Source organism: Mustelus asterias, unplaced genomic scaffold (assembly GCF_964213995.1).
Source record: "Mustelus asterias unplaced genomic scaffold, sMusAst1.hap1.1 HAP1_SCAFFOLD_1936, whole genome shotgun sequence".
In the NCBI taxonomy this organism is placed as follows: domain Eukaryota; kingdom Metazoa; phylum Chordata; class Chondrichthyes; order Carcharhiniformes; family Triakidae; genus Mustelus; species Mustelus asterias.
The window spans coordinates 13,488-35,754 of record NW_027591881.1 but is presented as its reverse complement, the minus strand read 5'-3'; the positions used below and the strand labels follow the sequence as shown (position 1 = coordinate 35,754).

The 22,267-nt window shown below is 57.6% G+C and overlaps 1 protein-coding gene across 1 annotated transcript in view; it reads left to right on the top strand.

Moving 5' to 3' along the window:
* Positions 1–22,267, top strand: part of supt16h (SPT16 homolog, facilitates chromatin remodeling subunit) — a gene marked incomplete at its 5' end in the record, with an annotated part of 69,324 nt that overhangs the window by 34,601 nt on the left and 12,456 nt on the right. The window contains 11 exon segments of the mRNA XM_078206981.1: positions 958–1,073; positions 3,536–3,689; positions 6,879–7,006; positions 9,326–9,461; positions 10,940–11,066; positions 14,068–14,186; positions 16,393–16,518; positions 17,900–18,012; positions 18,961–19,036; positions 20,515–20,684; positions 21,985–22,114. Coding sequence (XP_078063107.1) covers positions 958–1,073; positions 3,536–3,689; positions 6,879–7,006; positions 9,326–9,461; positions 10,940–11,066; positions 14,068–14,186; positions 16,393–16,518; positions 17,900–18,012; positions 18,961–19,036; positions 20,515–20,684; positions 21,985–22,114 — 1,395 coding nt within the window.

Below are 22,267 nucleotides of genomic sequence, written 5' to 3'. Positions count from 1 at the left end.
GTAAACCGGGGAAGGGTTCGGAGTGGGGGGTGGGTTTGTGTGATCCAGGGGCAGGAGACGCGGCAGCTCCGAATGCAGTGGCCAATGTCTTGTGTCTCCAACACTGAAGCGGCTGAGAGCCTGTGGAATAACGGGGCAATGGCAGCAGGAAGCAGGCGTCTGTGTGTGTGTCTGTGTGTGTGTCTGTGTGTGTGTCTGTGTGTGTGTCTGTGTGTGTGTCTGTGTGTGTGTCTGTGTGTGTGTCTGTGTGTGTGTCTGTGTGTGTCTGTGTGTGTCTGTGTGTGTGTGTCTGTGTGTGTGTCTGTGTGTGTGTCTGTGTGTGTGTCTGTGTGTGTGTCTGTGTGTGTGTCTGTGTGTGTGTCTGTGTGTGTGTCTGTCTGTGTGTCTGTCTGTGTGTGTCTGTCTGTGTGTGTCTGTCTGTGTGTGTCTGTCTGTGTGTGTGTGTCTGTGTGTGTGTGTGTCTGTGTGTGTGTGTGTGTGTGTGTGTGTGTGTGTGTGTGTGTGTGTCTGTGTGTGTGTGTCTGTGTGTGTGTGTCTGTGTGTGTGTGTCTGTGTGTGTGTCTGTGTGTGTGTGTCTGTGTGTGTGTGTCTGTGTGTGTGTGTCTGTGTGTGTGTGTCTGTGTGTGTGTGTCTGTGTGTGTCTGTGTGTGTCTGTGTGTGTCTGTGTGTGTCTGTGTGTGTCTGTGTGTGTCTGTGTGTGTCTGTGTCACGAGGAACAGTGTGCGCCGTCCTGAGCACGGGTTATTACCCTGGAGCGTTCCCTCTGCTTCCCCCTCCACCCACGCTGCCCGGTCTGCTGAGTATCCCGGCAGATTTCCTTCTCTCCGAGGTCCGGTTTACTTCCCGGTTGTCGCACTGTTTGATCACCCGATCTCACTTGACTTTTTCCATCCCTTCCCCCCCCCCTCTCTCTCTCTCTCTCTCTCGCCCATTCGCCCTGTTGCCCCCACCCCGCAGAATGAGATGACCTCGGAGGAGAAGCGACGGACCCACCAGCGGGAACTGGCCCACCAGCTGAACGAGGAAGCCAAGCGGAGACTCACGGAGAATCGCGGCGAACAGCAAAGCCAGAAGTAAGAGTGGGATCCTCCTCCCCGGATATCACAGGACAGGCAGGAAGGGCCCACGCGCATTCCCACGTTTCGCAGGAAGGGCCCACGCCCATTCCCACGTTTCGCAGGAAGGGCCCACGCCCATTCCCACGTTTCGCAGGAAGGGCCCACGCCCATTCCCACGTTTCGCAGGAAGGGCCCACGCCCATTCCCACGTTTCGCAGGAAGGGCCCACGCCCATTCCCACGTTTCGCAGGAAGGGCCCACGCCCATTCCCACGTTTCGCAGGAAGGGCCCACGCCCATTCCCACGTTTCGCAGGAAGGGCCCACGCCCATTCCCACATCCTGCACCCCGCAGTCGCAGGCCCTTCACACCCCCCATACGCCGAAGGAATTCTGGCAGACACTCTGACCGCCCTCCCCCCCCCCCTCCCCAAAGCCCAGGGTTAACTCCGAGCCTGATGGGTTTTCCTTGGGTATGGGGATCGAGGGAGATGGGCTGAACGGCCTCCTGTTCCTGTATAACTGTTTTGAAGAGGGGCTGAATTGCCTCCCCCCTGTTCCTGTTCATTTATTCCTGGGACACGGGCGTCGCTGGCTGGGCCCAGCATTTATTGCCCATCCCCAGTTGCCCATGGAGGGCAGTTAAGAGTCAACCACATTGCTGAGGCTCTGGAGTCACATGTAGGCCAGACCAGGGTAAGGACGGCAGATTTCCTTCCCTAAAGGGAACCAGATGGGTTTTTCCCACAATCAAAGAACAAACAAAGAACAAAGAACAATACAGCACAGGAACAGGCCCTTCGGCCCTCCAAGCCCGTGCCGCTCCCTGGTCCAAACTAGACCGTTCTTTTGTATCCCTCCATTCCCACTCCGTTCATGTGGCTATCTAGATAAGTCTTAAACGTTCCCAGCGTGTTCGCCTCCACCACCTTGCCCGGCAGCGCATTCCAGGCCCCCACCACCCTCTGTGTAAAATATGTCCTTCTGATCTGTGTTAAACCTCCCCCACCCTTCACCTTGAACCTATGACCCCTCGTGAACGTCACCACCGACCTGGGAAAAAGCTTCCCACCGTTCACCCTATCTATGCCTTTCATAATTTTATACACCTCTATTAGGTCACCCCTCATCCTCTGTCTTTCCAGGGAGAACAACCCCAGTTTACCCAATCTCTCCTCATAACCAAGCCCCTCCATACCAGGCAACATCCTGGTAAACCTCCTCTGCACTCTCTCTAACGCCTCCACGTCCTTCTGGTAGTGTGGCGACCAGAACTGGACGCAGTATTCCAGATGCGGCCGAACCAACGTTCTATACAACCGCAACATCAGACCCCAACTTTTATACTCTATGCCCCGTCCTATAAAGGCAAGCATGCCATATGCCTTCTTCACCACCTTCTCCACCTGTGACGTCACCTTCAAGGATCTGTGGACTTGCACACCCAGGTCCCTCTGCGTATCTACACCCTTTATGGTTCTGCCATTTATCGTATAGCTCCTCCCTACATTATTTCTACCAAAATGCCTCACTTCGCAATCGACAGTGGGTCATCAGGAGATTCTTCATTCCAGATGTGTTTTATTGAATTCAAATTCCACCATCTGCCGTGGTGGGATTCGAACCCGGGTCCCCAGAACATCAGCTGAGTTTCTGGATTAATAGTCTAGCGATAATACCACCCATATAATCGCCTCCCCTTGTGTTCCTGCGTGTCAGATGTTAACGTCATGGAGGTCACCTCTGGGGGGTTCACTTGGTCAACTCCCCATCGCCTCCTGCAGGGCATTGAGTGGGTGAACAATAAGTACCCGCCTGGCATCGTGAGACCTGCCACTCTGACCCCAGTCTGGGGCCGGTACCAGTCCCAGTTAATTCACCTCTTCCTGTTAAACAAAGAACATTCCAGCACAGGAACAGGCCTTTCGGCCCTCCAAGCCTGCACCGACCGTGCTGCCCGACTGAACTAAAACCCCCTACCCTTCCGGGGACCGTATCCCTCTATTCCCATCCTATTCATGTACTTGCCAAGACGTCCCTTAAAACTCACTACCGTATCCGCTTCCACTCCCTCCCCCCGGCAGTGAGTTCCAGGCACCCACCACCCTCTGTGTAAAAATCTTGCCCCATACATCTCCTTTAAACCTTGCCCCCTCGCACCTTAAACCTGTGCCCCCGAGTAATTGACTCTTCCACCCTGGGGAAAAAGCTTCTGACTATCCACTCTGTCCATGCCCCTCATAATCTTGTAGACTTCTATCAGGTCGCCCCTCAACCTCCGTCGTTCCAGTGAGAACAAACCAAGTTTCCCCAACCTCTCCTCATCGCTAATGCCCTCCATACCAGGCAACATCCTGGTAATGCTGTTGAACCATGCCCCGGATATGGTGGGAAGAGGGGGTGTGGGGTGGGGAATCCGGTGAGCTTTGTGCGCTGACCTCCATCTGACTTTCCTGTTCGCTCTTCCTTCCTTCCACAGAGCTCGCAAGTCACGCGACTCGTACAAGAACCCGTCTCAGATGCCCAAGGAGTCGGACATTCGGGGCATGAAGATCTACATTGACAAGAAGTATGAGACCGTGATCCTCCCCGTCTTTGGAATTGCCACACCATTCCACATCGCTACCATCAAGGTACATCCCGTGTCCCCCCCAGTTCTGGTCGCCTCATTACAGGAAGGATGTGGAAAAGATTGAAAGGGTGCAGAGGAGATTTACAAGGATGTTGCCTGGATTGAGTGGCATGCCTTATGAGGAAAGGCTGAGGGAGCTCGGTCTTTTATCCTTGGAGAGACGTAGGATGAGAGGAGACCTAATAGAGGTATATAAGATGTTGAGAGGCATAGATCGGGTGGACTCTGAGGCTTTTTCCCAGGGTGGAAATGGCTGCTACCAGAGGACACAGGTTTAAGGTGCTGGGGGGGGTAGGTACAGGGGAGATGTTAGGGGTAAGTTTTTCACACAGAGGGTGGTGGGCGAGTGGAATCGGCTGCCGTCAGTGGTGGTGGAGGCAAACTCAATAGGGTCTTTTAAGAGACTTCTGGATGAGTACATGGGACTTAATAGGATGGAGGGTTATAGGTAGGCCTAGAAGGTAGGGATATGTTCGGCACAACTTGTGGGGCCGAAGGGCCTGTTTCGTGCTGTTGTTTCTATGTTTCTAACCGACTTAGTCTCTCCTCATATGACAGACCTGCCATCCCAGGAATCAGTCTGGTTAACCTTCGCTGGGCTCCCTCTATAGCAAGGACATCCTTCCTCAGATAAGGACACCAAAACTGCGCACAATACTCCAGGTGTGGCCTCACCAACGCCCTGTACAATTGCAGCAAAACATCCCTATCCCTATACTCCAATCCTCTCACTATGAAGGCCCACATACCATTCACCTTCTTTACTGCCTGCTGTACCTGGGCACTTACTCTCAGCGACTGATGCTCGAGGACTCCAAGGTCTCGCTGAGTATCCACCTCTCAATTTACACCCATTCAAATAACCTGTCTTCCTATTATTGCTACCCAAGTGGATAACCTCACACTTATCCACATTATGCTGCATCTGCCATGCAGATACCCACACACTCAGCCTGTCCAAATCACACTGAAGCATCTCTGCATCCTCCTCACAGCTCACCCTCCCACCCAACTTTGTATAGAGTCAGAGGTTTACAGCATGGAAACAGGCCCTTCGGCCCAACTTGTCCCGCATTTGGCCCATATCCCTCTATACCCATCTTACCCATGTAACTCTCTAAACGCTTTCTAAAAGCCCATCGAGTCTGCACCGACCACAATCCCACCCAGGCCCTCCACCCACCTATTTTACCCGCTAATCCCTCTAACCTACACATCCCAGGACTCTAAGGGGCAATTTTTATAACCTGTCCAATCAACCTAACCCGCACATCTTTGGACTGTGGGAGGAAACCGGAGCACCCGGAGGAAACCCACGCAGACACGAGGAGAATGTGCAAACTCCACACAGACAGTGACCCGAGCCGGGAATCGAACCCAGGTCCCTGGAGCTGTGAAGCAGCAGTGCTAACCACTGTGCTACCGTGCAGCCCCAAAACAGCATCTTACCTAAGCCCACTCCATCCCTGTAACCCCATGCATGGACCACGGCTAATCCACCTAACCTACACATCTTTGTACACTAAGGGCCAATTTAGCATGGCCAATCCACCCAGCCTACACATCTGTGGTCTGTGGGAAGAAACCACAGCACCTGGAGTAAACCCACGCAGACACGGGGAGAGCGTGCAGACTCCACACAGACAGTCACCCAAGGCCGGAATTGAACCCGGGTCCCTGGTGCTGTGAGGCAGCAGTGCTAACCACTGTGCCACCGTGCTGCCCATTAGTGGGCTTACATTAGCTACACTCCAATCTGTAGGAACCAGTCCAGAGTCCAAAGAATTTTAGAAAATAAAATTTATTGCCCATCCCTAGTTGCCGTTGAGAAGGTGGTGGTGAGCTGCCGCCTTGGGCAACAGAGTGACTTGCGGGGCCATTTCAGAGGGCAGTGGAGAGTCGACCACTTTGTTCAGGCTCTGTAGTCACATGTAGGCCAGAGCAGGGTCAGGAGGGCAGATTTCCTTCCCGAAAGGACAGTGAAACAGGTGGGACAATCGACAAAGAACAGAGAAAATTCCAGCACAGGAACAGGCCCTTCGGCCCCTCCAAGCCTGCACCGACCATGCTGCCCCCCGACTGAACTAAAACCCCCTCCCCTTCCGGGGACCGTATCCCTCTATTCCCATCCTATTCATGGATTTGTCCAGACGCCCCTTAAAACTCGCTACCGTATCCGCTTCCACTCCCTCCCCCGGCAGCGAGTTCCAGGCACCCACCACCCTCTGTGTAAAAAATCTGCCTCGTACATCTCCTTTAAACCTTGCCCCCTCGCACCTTAAACCTGTGCCCCCGAGTAATTGACTCTTCCACCCTGGGGAAAACGCTTCTGACTATCCACTCTGTCCATGCCCCTCATAATCTTGTAGACTTCTATCAGGTCGCCCCTCAACCTCCGTCGTTCCAGTGAGAACAAACCGAGTTTCTCCAATCTCTCCTCATAGCTAATGCCCTCCATACCAGGCAACATCCTGGTAAATCTTTTCTGTACCCTCTCCAAAGCCTCCACATCCTTCTGGTAGTGTGGCGACCAGAATTGAACACTGTATTCCAAGTGTGGCCTAACTAAGGTTCTATAAAGCTGCAACATGACTTGCCAATTTTTAAACTCAATGCCCCGGCCGATGAAGGCAAGCATGCCGTATGCCTTCTTGACTACCTTCTCCACCTGCGTTGCCACTTTCAGTGACCTGTGTACCTGTACACCCAGATCCCTCTGCCTATCAATACTCCTAAGGGTTCTGCCATTTACTGTATATTTCCTGTCTGTATTAGACCTTCCAAAATGCATCACCTCACATTTGTCCGGATTAAACTCCGGATTAAATGGTTTCATGGTCATCAGTAGATTCTTAATTCCAAATATTTTTTACCGAATTTAAATTCCCCCATCTGCCGTGGGCGGGATTCGAACCGGGATCCCCCCAGAACATTAGCTGGGTTTCTGGATTAATAGTCGAGCGATGATCCCACGATGCCATCATCTTCCTGTCAGTATTCTGGCCTTGTGGTATTTGAGGCAGGGTTGGGAGGGAAGGCTGGATGTACAGGTGTGTGGGGGGGGGAGGAAGGGAATCGGAGGATAGTGGAGAACGGGACAGGGCAGGAGGAGGTTCTGAGGGAGGGTAAACGCTGTGCGTGCGCGGAGAGGTTCTTCTGCTGAAGCTCATCGCGCCCTCTTTGTCCGCAGAACATCAGCACGTCGGTGGAGGGAGACTACACCTATCTCCGCATCAACTTCTACTGTCCAGGCAGTGCCCTGGGCCGCAATGAGGGCAACCTATTCCCCAACCCCGAGGCTACCTTCGTCAAGGAGATGTGAGTACCACTGTGGGTGGGATCGGGTGTGCAGGTCTGGGCCCCGTATCTAAGGGAGGATGTGCCGGGCCTTGGAAAGGGTCCAGAGGAGGTTCCACAAGAATGATCCCTGGAATGAAGAGCTTGTCGTATGAGGAACGGTTGAGGACTCTGGGTCTGTACTCGTTGGGAGTTTAGAAGGATGAGGGGGGGGGATCTTATTGAAACTTACAGGATACTGCGAGGCCTGGATAGAGTGGACGTGGAGAGGATGTTTCCACTAGTGGGAAAAACTAGGACCAGAGGCACAACCTCAGGCTAAAGGGACGATCCTTTAAAACAGAGATGAGGAGGAATTTCTTCAGCCAGAGAGTGGTGAATGTGTGGAACTCTTTGCCGCAGAAGGCTGTGGAGGCCAGGTCATTGAGTGTCTTTAAGACAGAGATAGATCGGTTCTTGATTAATAAGGGGATCAGGGGTTATGGGGAAAAGGCAGGAGAATGGGGATGGGAAAAGGATCAGACATGATTGAATGGCGGAGCAGACTCGATGGGCCGAGTGGCCTCATTCTGCTCCTATGTCTGATGGTCTGGGGGTGGGGTCAGGTCCAGTCGCGCAGAATGACCAGATAAGCTATCTTTATCGACATGTGTGTGTGTGCACGTGTGTCTAAGATGTTGATTGAGGTGCAAATATTGGTCAGGACTCCTGGTTCTGGACACCCCCCTATCAAAATGGGGCAAAAATGGGTTTCACATTTCAGGACATTGAGATGTTGATTTGATTTGATTTATTGTTGTCACGTGTATTAACATACAGTGAAAAGTATTGTTTCTTGCGCGCTGTACAGACAAAGCATACCGTTCATAGAGAAGGAAAGGAGAGGGTGTAGAATGTAGTGTTACAGTCACAGCTCGGGTGTAGAGAAAGATCAACTTGGGGGCGGGGTTTGGGATTGGGGGCGGGGTTTGGGGATTGGGGGTGGGGTTTGGGGATTGGGGGCGGGGTTTGGTAACGGGACTGGACAGGGTAGATGCAGGGAGGATGTTCCCGATGGTGGGGGGAGTCCAGAACCAGGGGATTGGGGGCGGGGTTTGGGGATTGGGGGCGGGGTTTGGGGATTGGGGGCGGGGTTTGGGGATTGGGGCGGGGTTTGGGGATTGGGGGCGGGGTTTGGGGATTGGGGGCGGGGTTTGGGGATTGGGGGTGCACCATTTAGGACGGAGATGAGGAGATATTCCTTCACCCGGTGAGCCACTGGAACTCATTCCCACAGGAAGTAGTTGACGCCAAAACTTTTCATACAGTAAATGGCAGAACCCTTAAGAGTATCGATAGGCAGAGGGATCTGGGTGTACAGGTACACAGGTCACTGAAAGTGGCAATGCAGGTGGAGAAGGTAGTCACGAAGGCATACGGCATGCTTGCCTTCATCGGCCGGGGCATTGAGTTTAAAAATTGGCAAGTCATGTTGCAGCTTTATAGAACCTTAGTTAGGCCGCACTTGGAATATAGTGTTCAATTCTGGTCGCCACACTACCAGAAGGATCAGGAGGCTTTGGAGAGGGTACAGGAAAGATTTACCAGGATGTTGCCTGGTATGGAGGGCATTAGCTATGAGGAGAGGTTGGAGAAACTTGGTTTGTTCTCACTGGAGCGACGGAGGTTGAGGGGGCGACCTGATAGAAGTCTACAAGATTATGAGGGGCATGGACAGAGTGGATAGTCAGAAGCTTTTTCCCCAGGGTGGAAGAGTCAATTACTCGGGGGCACAGGTTTAAGGTGCGAGGGGCAAGGTTTAAAGGAGATGTACGAGGCAGATTTTTTACACAGAGGGTGGTGGGTGCCTGGAACTCGCTGCCGGGGGAGGGAGTGGAAGCGGATACGGTAGTGAGTTTTAAGGGGCGTCTGGACAAATCCATGAATAGGATGGGAATAGAGGGATACGGTCCCCGGAAGGGTAGGGGATTTTAGTTCAGTCGGGGCAGCATGGTCGGTGCAGGCTTGGAGGGGCCGAAGGGCCTGTCCCTGTGCTGGAATGTTCTTTGTTCTTGGATTTCAACAAGAAATTAGATATCGCTCTTGGGGGCTAAAGGGGTGGAGGGATATGGGGGGGAAGAGGGGAACCAGGATATTGAGTTGGATGATCATGATGCTGATGAATGGCGGGGCAGACTCAAAGGGGCGAATGGCCTCCTCCTGCTCCTATCCTCCATGTTCCTAATGAGGGAGTGGGTGAGAAGGTGATGATCCACCATGATGTTGAATTGGAACCCCCATCCTGGGTTTTGGGCCCCACTGACCCTCGCTCTCTCTCCCTCCCCCTCCCTCTCCACCCAGCACCTATCGGGCGTCGAACCTCAAGATACCCGGGGAGCAGCAGATCCCGGCCACCAACCTCCAGAACGCCTTCCGGATTATCAAAGAGGTCCAGAAACGTTACAAGACCCGCGAGGCGGAAGAGAAAGAGAAGGAGGTGAGGATTGTGCGGAGTACCACTCCGGGGGGGAGGGCGGCTGGCGTAGCTAACTTGCTTTTCAAATTTCAATCCAGGTTGATATCAAACACCGGTCTTTGGTTGACTAACTAGCTCTCAGTTCCTGTGCCTTGAGGCTTCTCCTTGTCAGAGGTGCAATGTCAACATATTCCAGCCAGTTTTTCTATGTCAACAGTCACACTGCAGTCGCAGGATCCAGCCAGGAGGGGCGCAGTTGCCCAAGCGTTTTCTCTCTCTGTCCACATAGAGTAATGGGTTTTTACAATCTACAACATAATCGGTTTAATGTGGGAGGGTCAGTGCTGAGGGAGCGCCGCACTGTGGGAGGGTCAGTGCTGAGGGAGTGCTGCACTGTGTGAGGGTCGGTGCTGAGGGAGCGCCGCACTGGGAGGGTCAGTGCTGAGGGAGCGCCACACTGTGTGAGGGTCGGTGCTGAGGGAGTGCCGCACTGTGTGAGGGTCGGTGCTGAGGAAGTGCCGCACTGTGGGAGGGTCAGTGCTGAGGGAGCGCCACACTGTGGGAGGGTCAGTGCTGAGGGAGTGCCGCTCTGTGGGAGGGTCGGTGCTGAGGGAGCGCCGCACTGGGAGGGTCAGTGCTGAGGGAGTGCCGCACTGTGTGAGGGTCGGTGCTGAGGGAGCGCCGCACTGTGGGAGGGTCAGTGCTGAGGGAGCGCCGCACTGTGGGAGGGTCAGTGCCGAGGGAGCGCCGCACTGTGGGAGGGTCAGTGCTGAGGGAGCGCCGCACTGTGGGAGGGTCAGTGCTGAGGGAGCGCCGCACTGTGGGAGGGTCAGTGCCGAGGGAGTGTCGCACTGTGGGAGGGTCGGTGCTGAGGGAGCGCCGCACTGTGGGAGGGTCAGTGCTGAGGGAGCGCCGCACTGTGGGAGGGTCAGTGCTGAGGGAGCGCCGCACTGTGGGAGGGTCAGTGCTGAGGGAGCACCGCACTGTGGGAGGGTCAGTGCTGAGGGAGCGCCGCACTGTGGGAGGGTCGGTGCTGAGGGAGCGCCGCACTGTGGGAGGGTCGGTGCTGAGGGAGCGTCGCACTGTGGGAGGGTCGGTGCTGAGGGAGCGCCGCACTGTGGGAGGGTCAGTGCTGAGGGAGCGCCGCACTGTGGGAGGGTCAGTGCTGAGGGAGCGCCGCACTGTGGGAGGGTCAGTGCCGAGGGAGCGCCGCACTATGGGAGGGTCAGTGCTGAGGGAGCGCCGCACTGTGGGAGGGTCAGTGCTGAGGGAGTGTCGCACTGTGAGAGGGTCAGTGCTGAGGGAGCGCCGCACTGTGGGAGGGTCAGTGCTGAGGGAGTGCCGCACTGTGGGAGGGTCAGTGCTGAGGGAGCGCCGCACTGTGGGTTAGCGTGATGTGAGAGTGCTGCTGCCCTGTCGGTCAGGCAGGTCGGATTGGGTCTGTTGATGTGTTAATAATGCTCCTCTTTTTCTCCCCCCTCTCCCTCTTCCCTCTGCAGGGAATCGTTAAACAAGACTCGCTCATCATTAACCTCAACAGAAGCAATCCCAAACTCAAGGACCTTTACATCCGGCCGAACATCGCCCAGAAGAGGATGCAGGGCTCACTGGAGGCCCACGTGAATGGTGAGTGTCTCCAGTGTGGGGGCGGATTGGGTCCCATCCGAGCTGAACCCAGCGTGGTCGCAGGCTCATCAACCCACCACAAGGCAGCATGGGACCGAGGGTGGCAGCAAGGATCTGAGCAAAAGCAGACTGAACAGGGCCGCACGCTGGCACAGCGGGTTAGCACTGCTGTCTCACAGCGCCAGGGACCCGGGGCAGCACGCTGGCACAGCGGGTTAGCACTGCTCCCTCACAGCGCCAGGGACCCGGGGCAGCACGGTGACACAGTGGGTTAGCGCTGCTGCCTCACAGCGCCAGGGACCCGGGGCAGCACGGTGACACAGTGGGTTCACACTGCTCCCTCACAGTGCCAGGGACCCGGGGCAGCACGGTGACACAGTGGGTTAGCACTGCTCCCTCACAGTGCCAGGGACCCGGGGCAGCACGGTGACACAGTGGGTTCACACTGCTCCCTCACAGAGCCAGGGACCCGGGGCAGCACGGTGACACAGTGGGTTAGCACTGCTGCCTCACAGCGCCAGGGACCCGGGGCAGCACGGTGACACAGTGGGTTCACACTGCTGCCTCACAGCGCCAGGGACCCGGGGCAGCACGGTGACACAGTGGGTTCACACTGCTGCCTCACAGTGCCAGGGACCCGGGGCAGCACGGTGGCACAGCGGGTTAGCACTGCTCCCTCACAGCGCCAGGGACCCGGGGCAGCACGGTGACACAGTGGGTTCACACTGCTGCCTCACAGCGCCAGGGACCCGGGGCAGCACGCTGGCACAGCGGGTTAGCACTGCTGCCTCACAGTGCCAGGGACCCGGGGCAGCACGGTGACACAGTGGGTTCACACTGCTGTCTCACAGCGCCAGGGACCCGGGGCAGCACGGTGACACAGTGGGTTCACACTGCTGCCTCACAGCGCCAGGGACCCGGGGCAGCACGGTGACACAGTGAGTTAGCACTGCTGCCTCACAGCGCCAGGGACCCGGGGCAGCACGGTGACACAGTGGGTTCACACTGCTGCCTCACAGCGCCAGGGACCCGGGCCGCACGCTGGCACAGCGGGTTAGCGCTGCTCCCTCACAGCGCCAGGGACCCGGGCCGCACGCTGGCACAGCGGGTTAGCGCTGCTCCCTCACAGTGCCAGGGACCCGGGGCAGCACGGTGACACAGTGGGTTCACACTGCTCCCTCACAGCGCCAGGGACCCGGGGCAGCACGGTGACACAGTGGGTTAGCGCTGCTGCCTCACAGTGCCAGGGACCCGGGGCAGCACGGTGACACAGTGGGTTCACACTGCTCCCTCACAGAGCCAGGGACCCGGGGCAGCACGGTGGCACAGTGGGTTAGCGCTGCTCCCTCACAGCGCCAGGGACCCGGGGCAGCACGGTGACACAGTGGGTTAGCGCTGCTGCCTCACAGTGCCAGGGACCCGGGGCAGCACGGTGACACAGTGGGTTCACACTGCTCCCTCACAGCGCCAGGGACCCGGGGCAGCACGGTGACACAGTGGGTTCACACTGCTGCCTCACAGTGCCAGGGACCCGGGGCAGCACGGTGACACAGTGGGTTCACACTGCTGCCTCACAGCGCCAGGGACCCGGGGCAGCACGGTGACACAGTGGGTTCACACTGCTGTCTCACAGCGCCAGGGACCCGGGGCGGCACGGTGACACAGTGGGTTCACACTGCTGTCTCACAGTGCCAGGGGACCCGGGTTCGATTCCCGGCTTGGGTCACTGTCTGTGCGGAGTCTGCACGTTCTCCCCGTGTCTGCGTGGGTTTCCTCCGGGTGCTCCGGTTTCCTCCAACAGTCTGAAAGACGTGCTGGTTAGGGTGCATTGGGCCGTGCTAAATTCCCCCTCAGTGTAACCCGAACAGGCGCTGGAGTGTGGGCGACGAGGGGATTCTCACAGTAACTTCATTGCAGTGTTAATGTAAGCCGACTTGTGACACTAATTTATAACATTTTTGGACACTGAAGGGGCAAGGAGAGACCGAGACAGAAAGGGAGAGAGACCGCTCGCACCCGCTCCAACATACAAACAAAGAACAATACAGCACAGGAACAGGCCCTTCGGCCCTCCAAGCCCGTGCCGCTCCCTGCTCCAAACTAGACCATTCTTTTGTATCCCTCCATTCCCACTCCGTTCATGTGGCTATCTAGATAAGTCTTAAACGTTCCCAGTGTGTCCGCCTCCACCACCTTGCCCGGCAGCGCATTCCAGGCCCCCACCACCCTCTGTGTAAAATATGTCCTTCTGATATCTGTGTTAAACCTCCCCCATTCACCTTGAACCTATGACCCCTCGTGAACGTCACCACCGAGCTGGGAAAAAGCTTCCCACCGTTCACCCTATCTATGCCTTTCATAATTTTATACACCTCTATTAGGTCACCCCTCATCCTCCGTCTTTCCAGGGAGAACAACCCCAGTTTACCCAATCTCTCCTCATAACTAAGCCCCTCCATACCAGGCAACATCCTGGTAAACCTCCTCTGTACTCTCTCCAAAGCCTCCACGTCCTTCTGGTAGTGTGGCGACCAGAACTGGACGCAGTATTCCAAATGCGGCCGAACCAACGTTCTATACATCTGCAACATCAGACCCCAACTTTTATACTCTATGCCCCGTCCTATAAAGGCAAGCATGCCATATGCCTTCTTCACCACCTTCTCCACCTGTGACGTCACCTTCAAGGATCTGTGGACTTGCACACCCAGGTCCCTCTGCGTATCTACACCCTTTATGGATCTGCCATTTATCGTATAGCTCCCCCCTACATTATTCCCACCAAAATGCATCACTTCGCATTCATCAGGATTGAACTCCATCTGCCATTTCTTTACCCAAATTTCCAGCCTATCTATATCCTTCTGTAGCCTCTGACAATGTTCCTCACTATCTGCAAGTCCAGCCATTTTCGTGTCGTCCGCAAACTTACTGATCACCCCAGTTACACCTTCTTCCAGATGGTTTATATAAATCACAAACATGTCTGATTTCTCTGCAGGTTTCCGCTTCACGTCGGTTCGAGGGGACAAGGTTGACATTTTGTACAATAACATTAAACACTCCATCTTCCAGCCCTGCGATGGGGAAATGATCATCGTGCTGCACTTCCACCTGAAGGTGCGTCTGACGTAGCTATCACCCCCGGCTCCCTGTGTCCGTCCCCCCGCCCGGCTCCCTGTGTCCCCCCCGCCCGCCCGGCTCCCTGTGTCCGTCCCCCCGCCCGGCTCCCTGTGTCCGTCCCCCCGCCCGCCCGGCTCCCTGTGTCCGTCCCCCCGCCCGGCTCCCTGTGTCCGTCCCCCCGCCCGCCCGGCTCCCTGTGTCCGTCCCCCCGCCCGGCTCCCTGTGTCCGTCCCCCCGCCCGGCTCCCTGTGTCCGTCCCCCCGCCCGGCTCCCTGTGTCCGTCCCCCCGCCCGCCCGGCTCCCTGTGTCCGTCCCCCCGCCCGCCCGGCTCCCTGTGTCCGTCCCCCCGCCCGGCTCCCTGTGTCCGTCCCCCCGCCCGGCTCCCTGTGTCCGTCCCCCCGCCCGGCTCCCTGTGTCCGTCCCCCCGCCCGGCTCCCTGTGTCCCCCCCGCCCGGCTCCCTGTGTCCCCCCCGCCCGGCTCCCTGTGTCCGTCCCCCCGCCCGGCTCCCTGTGTCCCCCCCGCCCGCCCGGCTCCCTGTGTGTGTCCCCCCGCCCGGCTCCCTGTGTCCGTCCCCCCGCCGGCCCGGCTCCCTCCGTCCCCCCGCCCGGCTCCCTCCGTCCCCCCGCCCGGCTCCCTGTGTCCGGCCCCCCGCCCGCCCGGCTCCCTGTGTCCCCCCCGCCCGCCCGGCTCCCTGTGTCCCCCCCGCCCGCCCGGCTCCCTGTGTCCGTCCCCCCGCCCGGCTCCCTGTGTACCCCCGCCCACCCGCCCGGCTCCCTCCGTCCCCCCGCCCGGCTCCCTGTGTCCGTCCCCCCGCCCGGCTCCCTGTGTCCGTCCCCCCGCCCGGCTCCCTGTGTCCGTCCCCCCGCCCGGCTCCCTGTGTCCGTCCCCCCGCCCGGCTCCCTGTGTCCGTCCCCCCGCCCGGCTCCCTGTGTCCGTCCCCCCGCCCGGCTCCCTCTGTCCGTCCCCCCGCCCGGCTCCCTGTGTCCGTCCCCCCGCCCGGCTCCCTGTGTCCGTCCCCCCGCCCGGCTCCCTGTGTCCGTCCCCCCGCCCGGCTCCCTGTGTCCGTCCCCCCGCCCGGCTCCCTGTGTCCGTCCCCCCGCCCGGCTCCCTGTGTCCGTCCCCCCGCCCGGCTCCCTGTGTCCGTCCCCCCGCCCGGCTCCCTGTGTCCGTCCCCCCGCCCGGCTCCCTGTGTCCGTCCCCCCGCCCGCCCGGCTCCCTGTGTCCGTCCCCCCGCCCGCCCGGCTCCCTGTGTCCGTCCCCCCGCCCGGCTCCCTGTGTCCGTCCCCCCGCCCGCCCGGCTCCCTGTGTCCGTCCCCCCGCCCGCCCGGCTCCCTGTGTCCGTCCCCCCGCCCGCCCGGCTCCCTGTGTCCGTCCCCCCCGCCCGCCCGGCTCCCTGTGTCCGTCCCCCCGCCCGCCCGGCTCCCTGTGTCCGTCCCCCCGCCCGCCCGGCTCCCTGTGTCCGTCCCCCCGCCCGCCCGGCTCCCTGTGTCCGTCCCCCCGCCCGCCCGGCTCCCTGTGTCCGTCCCCCCGCCCGCCCGGCTCCCTGTGTCCGTCCCCCCCGCCCGCCCGGCTCCCTGTGTCCGTCCCCCCCGCCCGGCTCCCTGTGTCCGTCCCCCCGCCCGGCTCCCTGTGTCCGTCCCCCCGCCCGCCCGGCTCCCTGTGTCCGTCCCCCCGCCCGGCTCCCTGTGTCCGTCCCCCCGCCCGGCTCCCTGTGTCCGTCCCCCCGCCCGCCCGGCTCCCTGTGTCCGTCCCCCCGCCCGCCCGGCTCCCTGTGTCCGTCCCCCCGCCCGGCTCCCTGTGTCCGTCCCCCCGCCCGGCTCCCTGTGTCCGTCCCCCCGCCCGCCCGGCTCCCTGTGTCCGTCCCCCCGCCCGCCCGGCTCCCTGTGTCCGTCCCCCCGCCCGCCCGGCTCCCTGTGTCCGTCCCCCCGCCCGCCCGGCTCCCTGTGTCCGTCCCCCCGCCCGCCCGGCTCCCTCTGTCCCCGCGCCCGCCCGGCTCCCTCTGTCCCCGCGCCCGCCCGGCTCCCTGTGTCCGTCCCCCCGCCCGCCCGGCTCCCTCTGTCCCCGCGCCCGCCCGGCTCCCTGTGTCCGTCCCCCCGCCCGCCCGGCTCCCTCTGTCCCCGCGCCCACCCGCCCGGCTCCCTCTGTCCCCGCGCCCACCCGCCCGGCTCCCTCTTGACGTCTGCTTTCCGGTCTTGTCCCCAGAACGCCATCATGTTTGGGAAGCGGAGACACACGGACGTACAGTTCTACACGGAAGTGGGAGAGATTACCACGGACCTGGGAAAACACCAGCACATGCACGATCGTGACGACCTGTACGCAGAACAGGTAATGGCCCAGGGCAGGGTAGCGGGCACTGCGCAACACCGCTCCCCCCCCCCCCCCGTCAGTGTGTGTCCCCCCGGGTCAGTGTGTGACCCCGCTGACCCCCCCGTTGTGTGACCCCGCTATCCCCCCCGGGTCAGTGTGTGGCTCCGCCACCCACACTGTCAGGGTCACAGCTGTGTGGGTGGGTCAGTTGGGGGTGAGTTCTCTGGGCTGGAGTCCGCTGGGTGAGGGGTCTTTCCCTGAGCTGGGGTTGGCTTCGCCTTTACCCTCCCTCTCTGTTCACAGTGGGAGCGGGAGATGTGACACAGATCGAGGGGAGGGGGGTTTCTCTCTGAGGGCGGGTGGGGTAACGGGTTTAATCCCAGGCTGGGGTCGAAGACTGAGGGGCCATAAGAACTGGGAGCAGGAGTGGGCCATGTGGCCCCTCGAGCCTGCTCCGCCATTCAATAAGATCATGGCTGATCTTTTCGTGGACTCAGCTCCACTTACCCGCCCGCTCACCATAACCCTTAATTCCTTTACTGTTCAAAAATCTATCTATCCTTGCCTTAAAAACATTCAATGAGGGAGCCTCAACTGGGCAGGGAATTCCACAGATTCACAACCCTTTGTGTGAAGAAGTTCCTCCTCAACTCAGTCCTAAATCTGCTCCCCCTTATTTTGAGGCCATGCCCCCTAGTTCTAGTTTCACCCGCCAGTGGAAACAACTTCCCTGCTTCTATCTTATCTATTCCCTTCAGAATCTTATATGTTTCATGGTGGGAGATATAGGAAGGATATCAGAGGTAGGTTCTTCACGCAGAGAGTGGTTGGGGTGTGGAATGGACTGCCTGCAGTGATAGTGGAGTCAGACACTAGGAACATTTAAGCGGTTATTGGATAGGCACATGGAGCACACCAGGATGGTAGGGAGTGGGATAGCTTGATCTTGGTTTCAGATGAAGGTCGGCACAACATCGTGGGCCGAAGGGCCTGTTCTGTGCTGTACTGTTCTATGTTATATGTTCTAAGATCTCCCCTCATTCTTCTGAATTCCAATGAGTATAGCCCCAGTCTACTCAGTCTCTCCTCATAAGCCAACCCTCTCAACTCCGGAATCAACCAAGTGAATCCCCTCTGCACCCCCTCCAGTGCCAGTATATCCTTTCTCAAGTAAAGAGACCAAAACTGTACACAGTACTCCAGGTGTGGCCTCACCAGCACCTTATACAGCTGCAACATAACCTCGCTGTTTTTAAACTCCATCCCTCTCGCAATGAAGGACAAAATTCACAGTTGGAGCGGGAGATGAGACACAGATTGGGGAGGGTGGGGGAGTTCTCTCTGAGGGAGGGGTGTGTCTGTGGGTCGGGGGTTGATGTTTCGCACACTCTGTTCACAGTTGGAGCGGGAGATGAGACACAAGTTAAAAACTGCGTTCAAGAATTTCATTGAGAAAGTGGAGGCTCTCACCAAGGAGGAGCTGGAGTTCGAGGTTCCCTTCCGGGACCTGGGGTGAGTCTGTTTCCCTGACACCCCCTCCCCACGCTGACCCGAAACCCCCTCCAACCCCACCCCACCCCGACCCTGTTTCCCTCACTACCGTATCCGCTTCCACTCCCTCCCCCGGCAGCGAGTTCCAGGCACCCACCACCCTCTGTGTAAAAAATCTGCCTCGTACATCTCCTTTAAACCTTGCCCCTCGCACCTTAAACCTGTGCCCCCTAGTAATTGACTCTTCCACCCTGGGGAAAAAGCTTCTGACTATCCACTCTGTCCATGCCTCTCATAATCTTGTAGACTTCTATCAGGTCTCCCCTCAACCTCCGTCGCTCCAGTGAGAACAAACCAAGTTTCTCCAACCTCTCCTCATAGCTAATGCCCTCCATACCAGGCAACATCCTGGTAAATCTTTTCTGTACCCTCTCCAAAGCCTCCACATCCTTCTGGTAGTGTGGCGACCAGAATTGAACACTATATTCCAAGTGCGGCCTAACTAAGGTTCGATAAAGCTGCAACATGACTTGCCAATTTTTAAACTCAATGCCCCGGCCGATGAAGGCAAGCATGCCGTATGCCTTCTTGACTACCTTCTCCACCTGCATTGCCACTTTCAGTGACCTGTGTACCTGTACACCCAGATCCCTCTGCCTATCAATACTCTTAAGGGTTCTGCCATTTACTGTATATTTCCGATCTGTATTAGAGCTTCCAAAATGTATTACCTCACATTACCTCAAAATGTATTACCACACATTTGTCTGGAATGGCCCCCTCTCCCTCCTCTACCCCCCACCCCTCCCCCCAACCACCTCTCTGTCTCTGCCCTCTGGCTTCCCCCCGTCTCTCCCTGCCCCCCCCCCCCCTGCTCCTTTGGCCGCCACTTCCCCCTCCCACCCCTCTTGCCCCCTCTCTCTACCTTGAGCATTGCCTCACACTCTTTCTCTCTCCCTCCCTCTCCAGATTTAACGGCGCTCCCTACAGAAGCACCTGCATGCTTCAGCCGACCAGCAGTTCCCTGGTCAACGTCACAGAGTGGGTGAGTATGGGGCAAGGGGGGGTGGGGGGGGAGGCGGGGAATGTGGGAGGGTGTGGGGTTCGGGGGGGTGGTGTCTGAGTGCGAGGCTTGGCTTCAGGGATCAGTTCTACCTCGCCACCTCTCGCTTACCTGTTCCTGTTCTCCCCCCCCCCCCCCCCCCCCGCCCCCCTGGTCCCGCTGAGGGCCCCACTCCCCTGGTCCCGCTGAGGGCCCCCCGCCCCCCTGGTCCCGCTGAGGGCCCCACTCCCCTGGTCCCGCTGAGGGAGTGGTGAGCTGGTAATGGAGGCAGTGCGGAAGAAGGGGCCTGATCCCTGGGGCAGAGTGGGTGTCAGATTGAGCAGGTCGGGGGCGCGGAGCCCATTGGGAGCTTAGCAGAATGAGAGGGGGATCTTATTCCAAGCCAAAAGATTCTGGACGGGCTTTGATCGGGTGGGAGGTGAGAGATTGTTACCATACAATATCTACAGGCATTGAGAGACGCAAGGACTGATCAGGGACAGTCAGCGTGGCTTTGTGAGTGGAAAATCATGTCTCACAAATTTGATTGAGTTTTTTGAAGGGGGTAACCGAGAAGGTAGATGAGGGCAGTGCAGTTGATGTTGTCTACATGGACTTTAGCAAGGCCTTTGACAAGGCACCGCACGGTAGGTTGTTGCATGAGGTTAAATCTCACGGGATCCAGGGTGAGGTATCTAAATGGATACAAAATTGGCTTCTGGGGGTGGTTGTAGAGAGTTGTTTTTCAAACTGGAGGCCTGTGACCAGCGGTGTGCCTCAGGGATCAGTGCTGGGCCCACTGTTATTTGTCATTTATATTAATGATTTGGATGAGAATATAGGAGCCATGGTTAGTAAGTTTGCAGATGACACCAAGATTGGTGGCGTAGTGGACAGTGAAGAAAGTTATCTCCAATTGCAACGGGATCTTGATCAATTGGGCCAGTGGGCTGACGAATGGCATTTGTCTCAATTAAACTCCATCTGCCATTCGTCAGCCCACTGGCCCAATTGATCAAGATCCCGTTGCAATTGGAGATAACTTTCTTCACTGTCCACTACGCCACCAATCTTGGTGTCATCTGCAAACTTACTAACCATGCCTCCTAAATTCTCATCCGTTTTCAAGGAGCTATGAACATGTGGCGATAGACTTTGGAAGTAGATTCTTAATTCCAGGTATTTTTTTTTATTGAATTCACATTCCATGATCTGCCGTGGCAGGATTCGAACCCGGGTCCCCCAGAGCATCACCCGGGCTCTCTGGGTCACTGGACCAGTGACAAGACCACGAGGCCACCGGCACCTCACACTTGAGGAAGCTAAGTTTCTGCTGTCTCTGAGGGAATGAGGGATTGGGTGGGAAGATTGGTTTGAAATCCTGAGGTGGGCCCATGTTGGTGTTGGACGCTGGACGGGCCGAGTGGCCTGCTCCTCCTCCTCCTCCCGGTGTTCTGACGCTCTGCTCTGGTCTCTTCCAGCCCCCGTTCGTGGTGACCCTGGACGAGGTGGAGTTGGTGCATTTCGAGAGGGTGCAGTTCCACCTGAAAAACTTCGACATGGTTATTGTGTACAAGGACTACAGCAAGAAGGTCACGATGATCAACGCGATCCCAGTCGCCTCGCTCGACCCCATCAAGGAGTGGCTCAAGTATGGAACGCAGCCCCTTCACCCGGGGGGGTTTTACTCTGTATCTCACCCCGTGCGGTACCTGTCCTGGGAGTGTTTGGTGGGGACAGTGTAGAGGGAGCTTTACTCTGTATCTAACCCCGTGCTGTACCTGTCCTGGGAGTGTTTGATGGGGACAGTGTAGAGGAAGCTTTACTCTGTATCTCACCCCATGCTGTACCTGTCCTGGGAGTGTTTGATGGGGACAGTGTAGAGGGAGCTTTACTCTGTATCTAACCCCGTGCTGTACCTGTCCTGGGAGTGTTTGATGGGGACAGTGTAGAGGGAGCTTTACTCTGTATCTAACCCCGTGCTGTACCTGTCCTGGGAGTGTTTGATGGGGACAGTGTGGAGGGAGATTTACTCTGTATCTAACCCCGTGCTGTAACTGTCCTGGGAGTGTTTGATGGGGGACAGTGTAGAGGGAGCTTTACTCTGTATCTAACCCTGTGCTGTACCTGTCCTGGGAGTGTTTGATGGGGACAGAGTAGAGGGAGCTTTACTCTGTATCTAACCCCGTGCTGTACCTGTCCTGGGAGTGTTTGATGGGCACAGAGTAGAGGGAGCTTTACTCTGTATCTAACCCCGTGCTGTACCTGTCCTGGGAGTGTTTGATGGGGACAATGTAGAGGGAGCTTTACTCTGTATCTAACCCCGTGCTGTACCTGTCCTGGGAGTGTTTGATGGGGGACAGTGTAGAGGGAGCTTTACTCTGTATCTAACCCCATGCTGTACCTGTCCTGGGAGTATTTGATGGGGACAGTGTGGAGGGAGATTTGCTCTGTATCTAACCCCGTGCTGTACCTGTCCTGGGAGTGTTTGATGGGGGACAGTGTAGAGGGAGCTTTACTCTGTATCGAACCCCGTGCTGTACCTGTCCTGGGAATGTTTGATGGGGACAGTGTAGAGGGAGCTTTACTCTGTATCTAACCCCGTGCTGTACCTGTCCTGGGAGTGTTTGATGGGGACAGTGTAGAGGGAGCTTTACTCTGTATCTAACCCCGTGCTGTACCTGTCCTGGGAGTGTTTGATGGGGGACAGTGTAGAGGGAGCTTTACTCTGTATCTAACCCCGTGCTGTACCTGTCCTGGGAGTGTTTGATGGGGACAGTGTAGAGGGAGCTTTACTCTGTATCTAACCCTGTGCTGTACCTGTCCTGGGAGTGTTTGATGGGGACAGTGTAGAGGGAGCTTTACTCTGTATCTAACCCCGTGCTGTACCTCTCCCGGGAGTGTTTGATGGGGACAGTGTTGAAGATGATATCTTTTCCTCTGTCCTGCAGCTCCTGTGATCTGAAGTATACAGAAGGTGTGCAGTCACTGAACTGGACGAAGATTATGAAGACCATTGTCGATGACCCTGAGGGATTCTTTGAGCAAGGAGGCTGGTCATTCTTGGAGCCTGAGGGTGATGTAAGTGGAGTGGGTCAAACAAGGGGAGGGTAGTGGGTAGGCTGGCTCTTGCTATCTCTGTAACCTCCTTCACTCCCTACACCCCCTCCCTATCTCAAACCTCCTCCAGCCCCCTACACCCCCTCCCTATCTCTGTAACCTCCTTCACTCCCT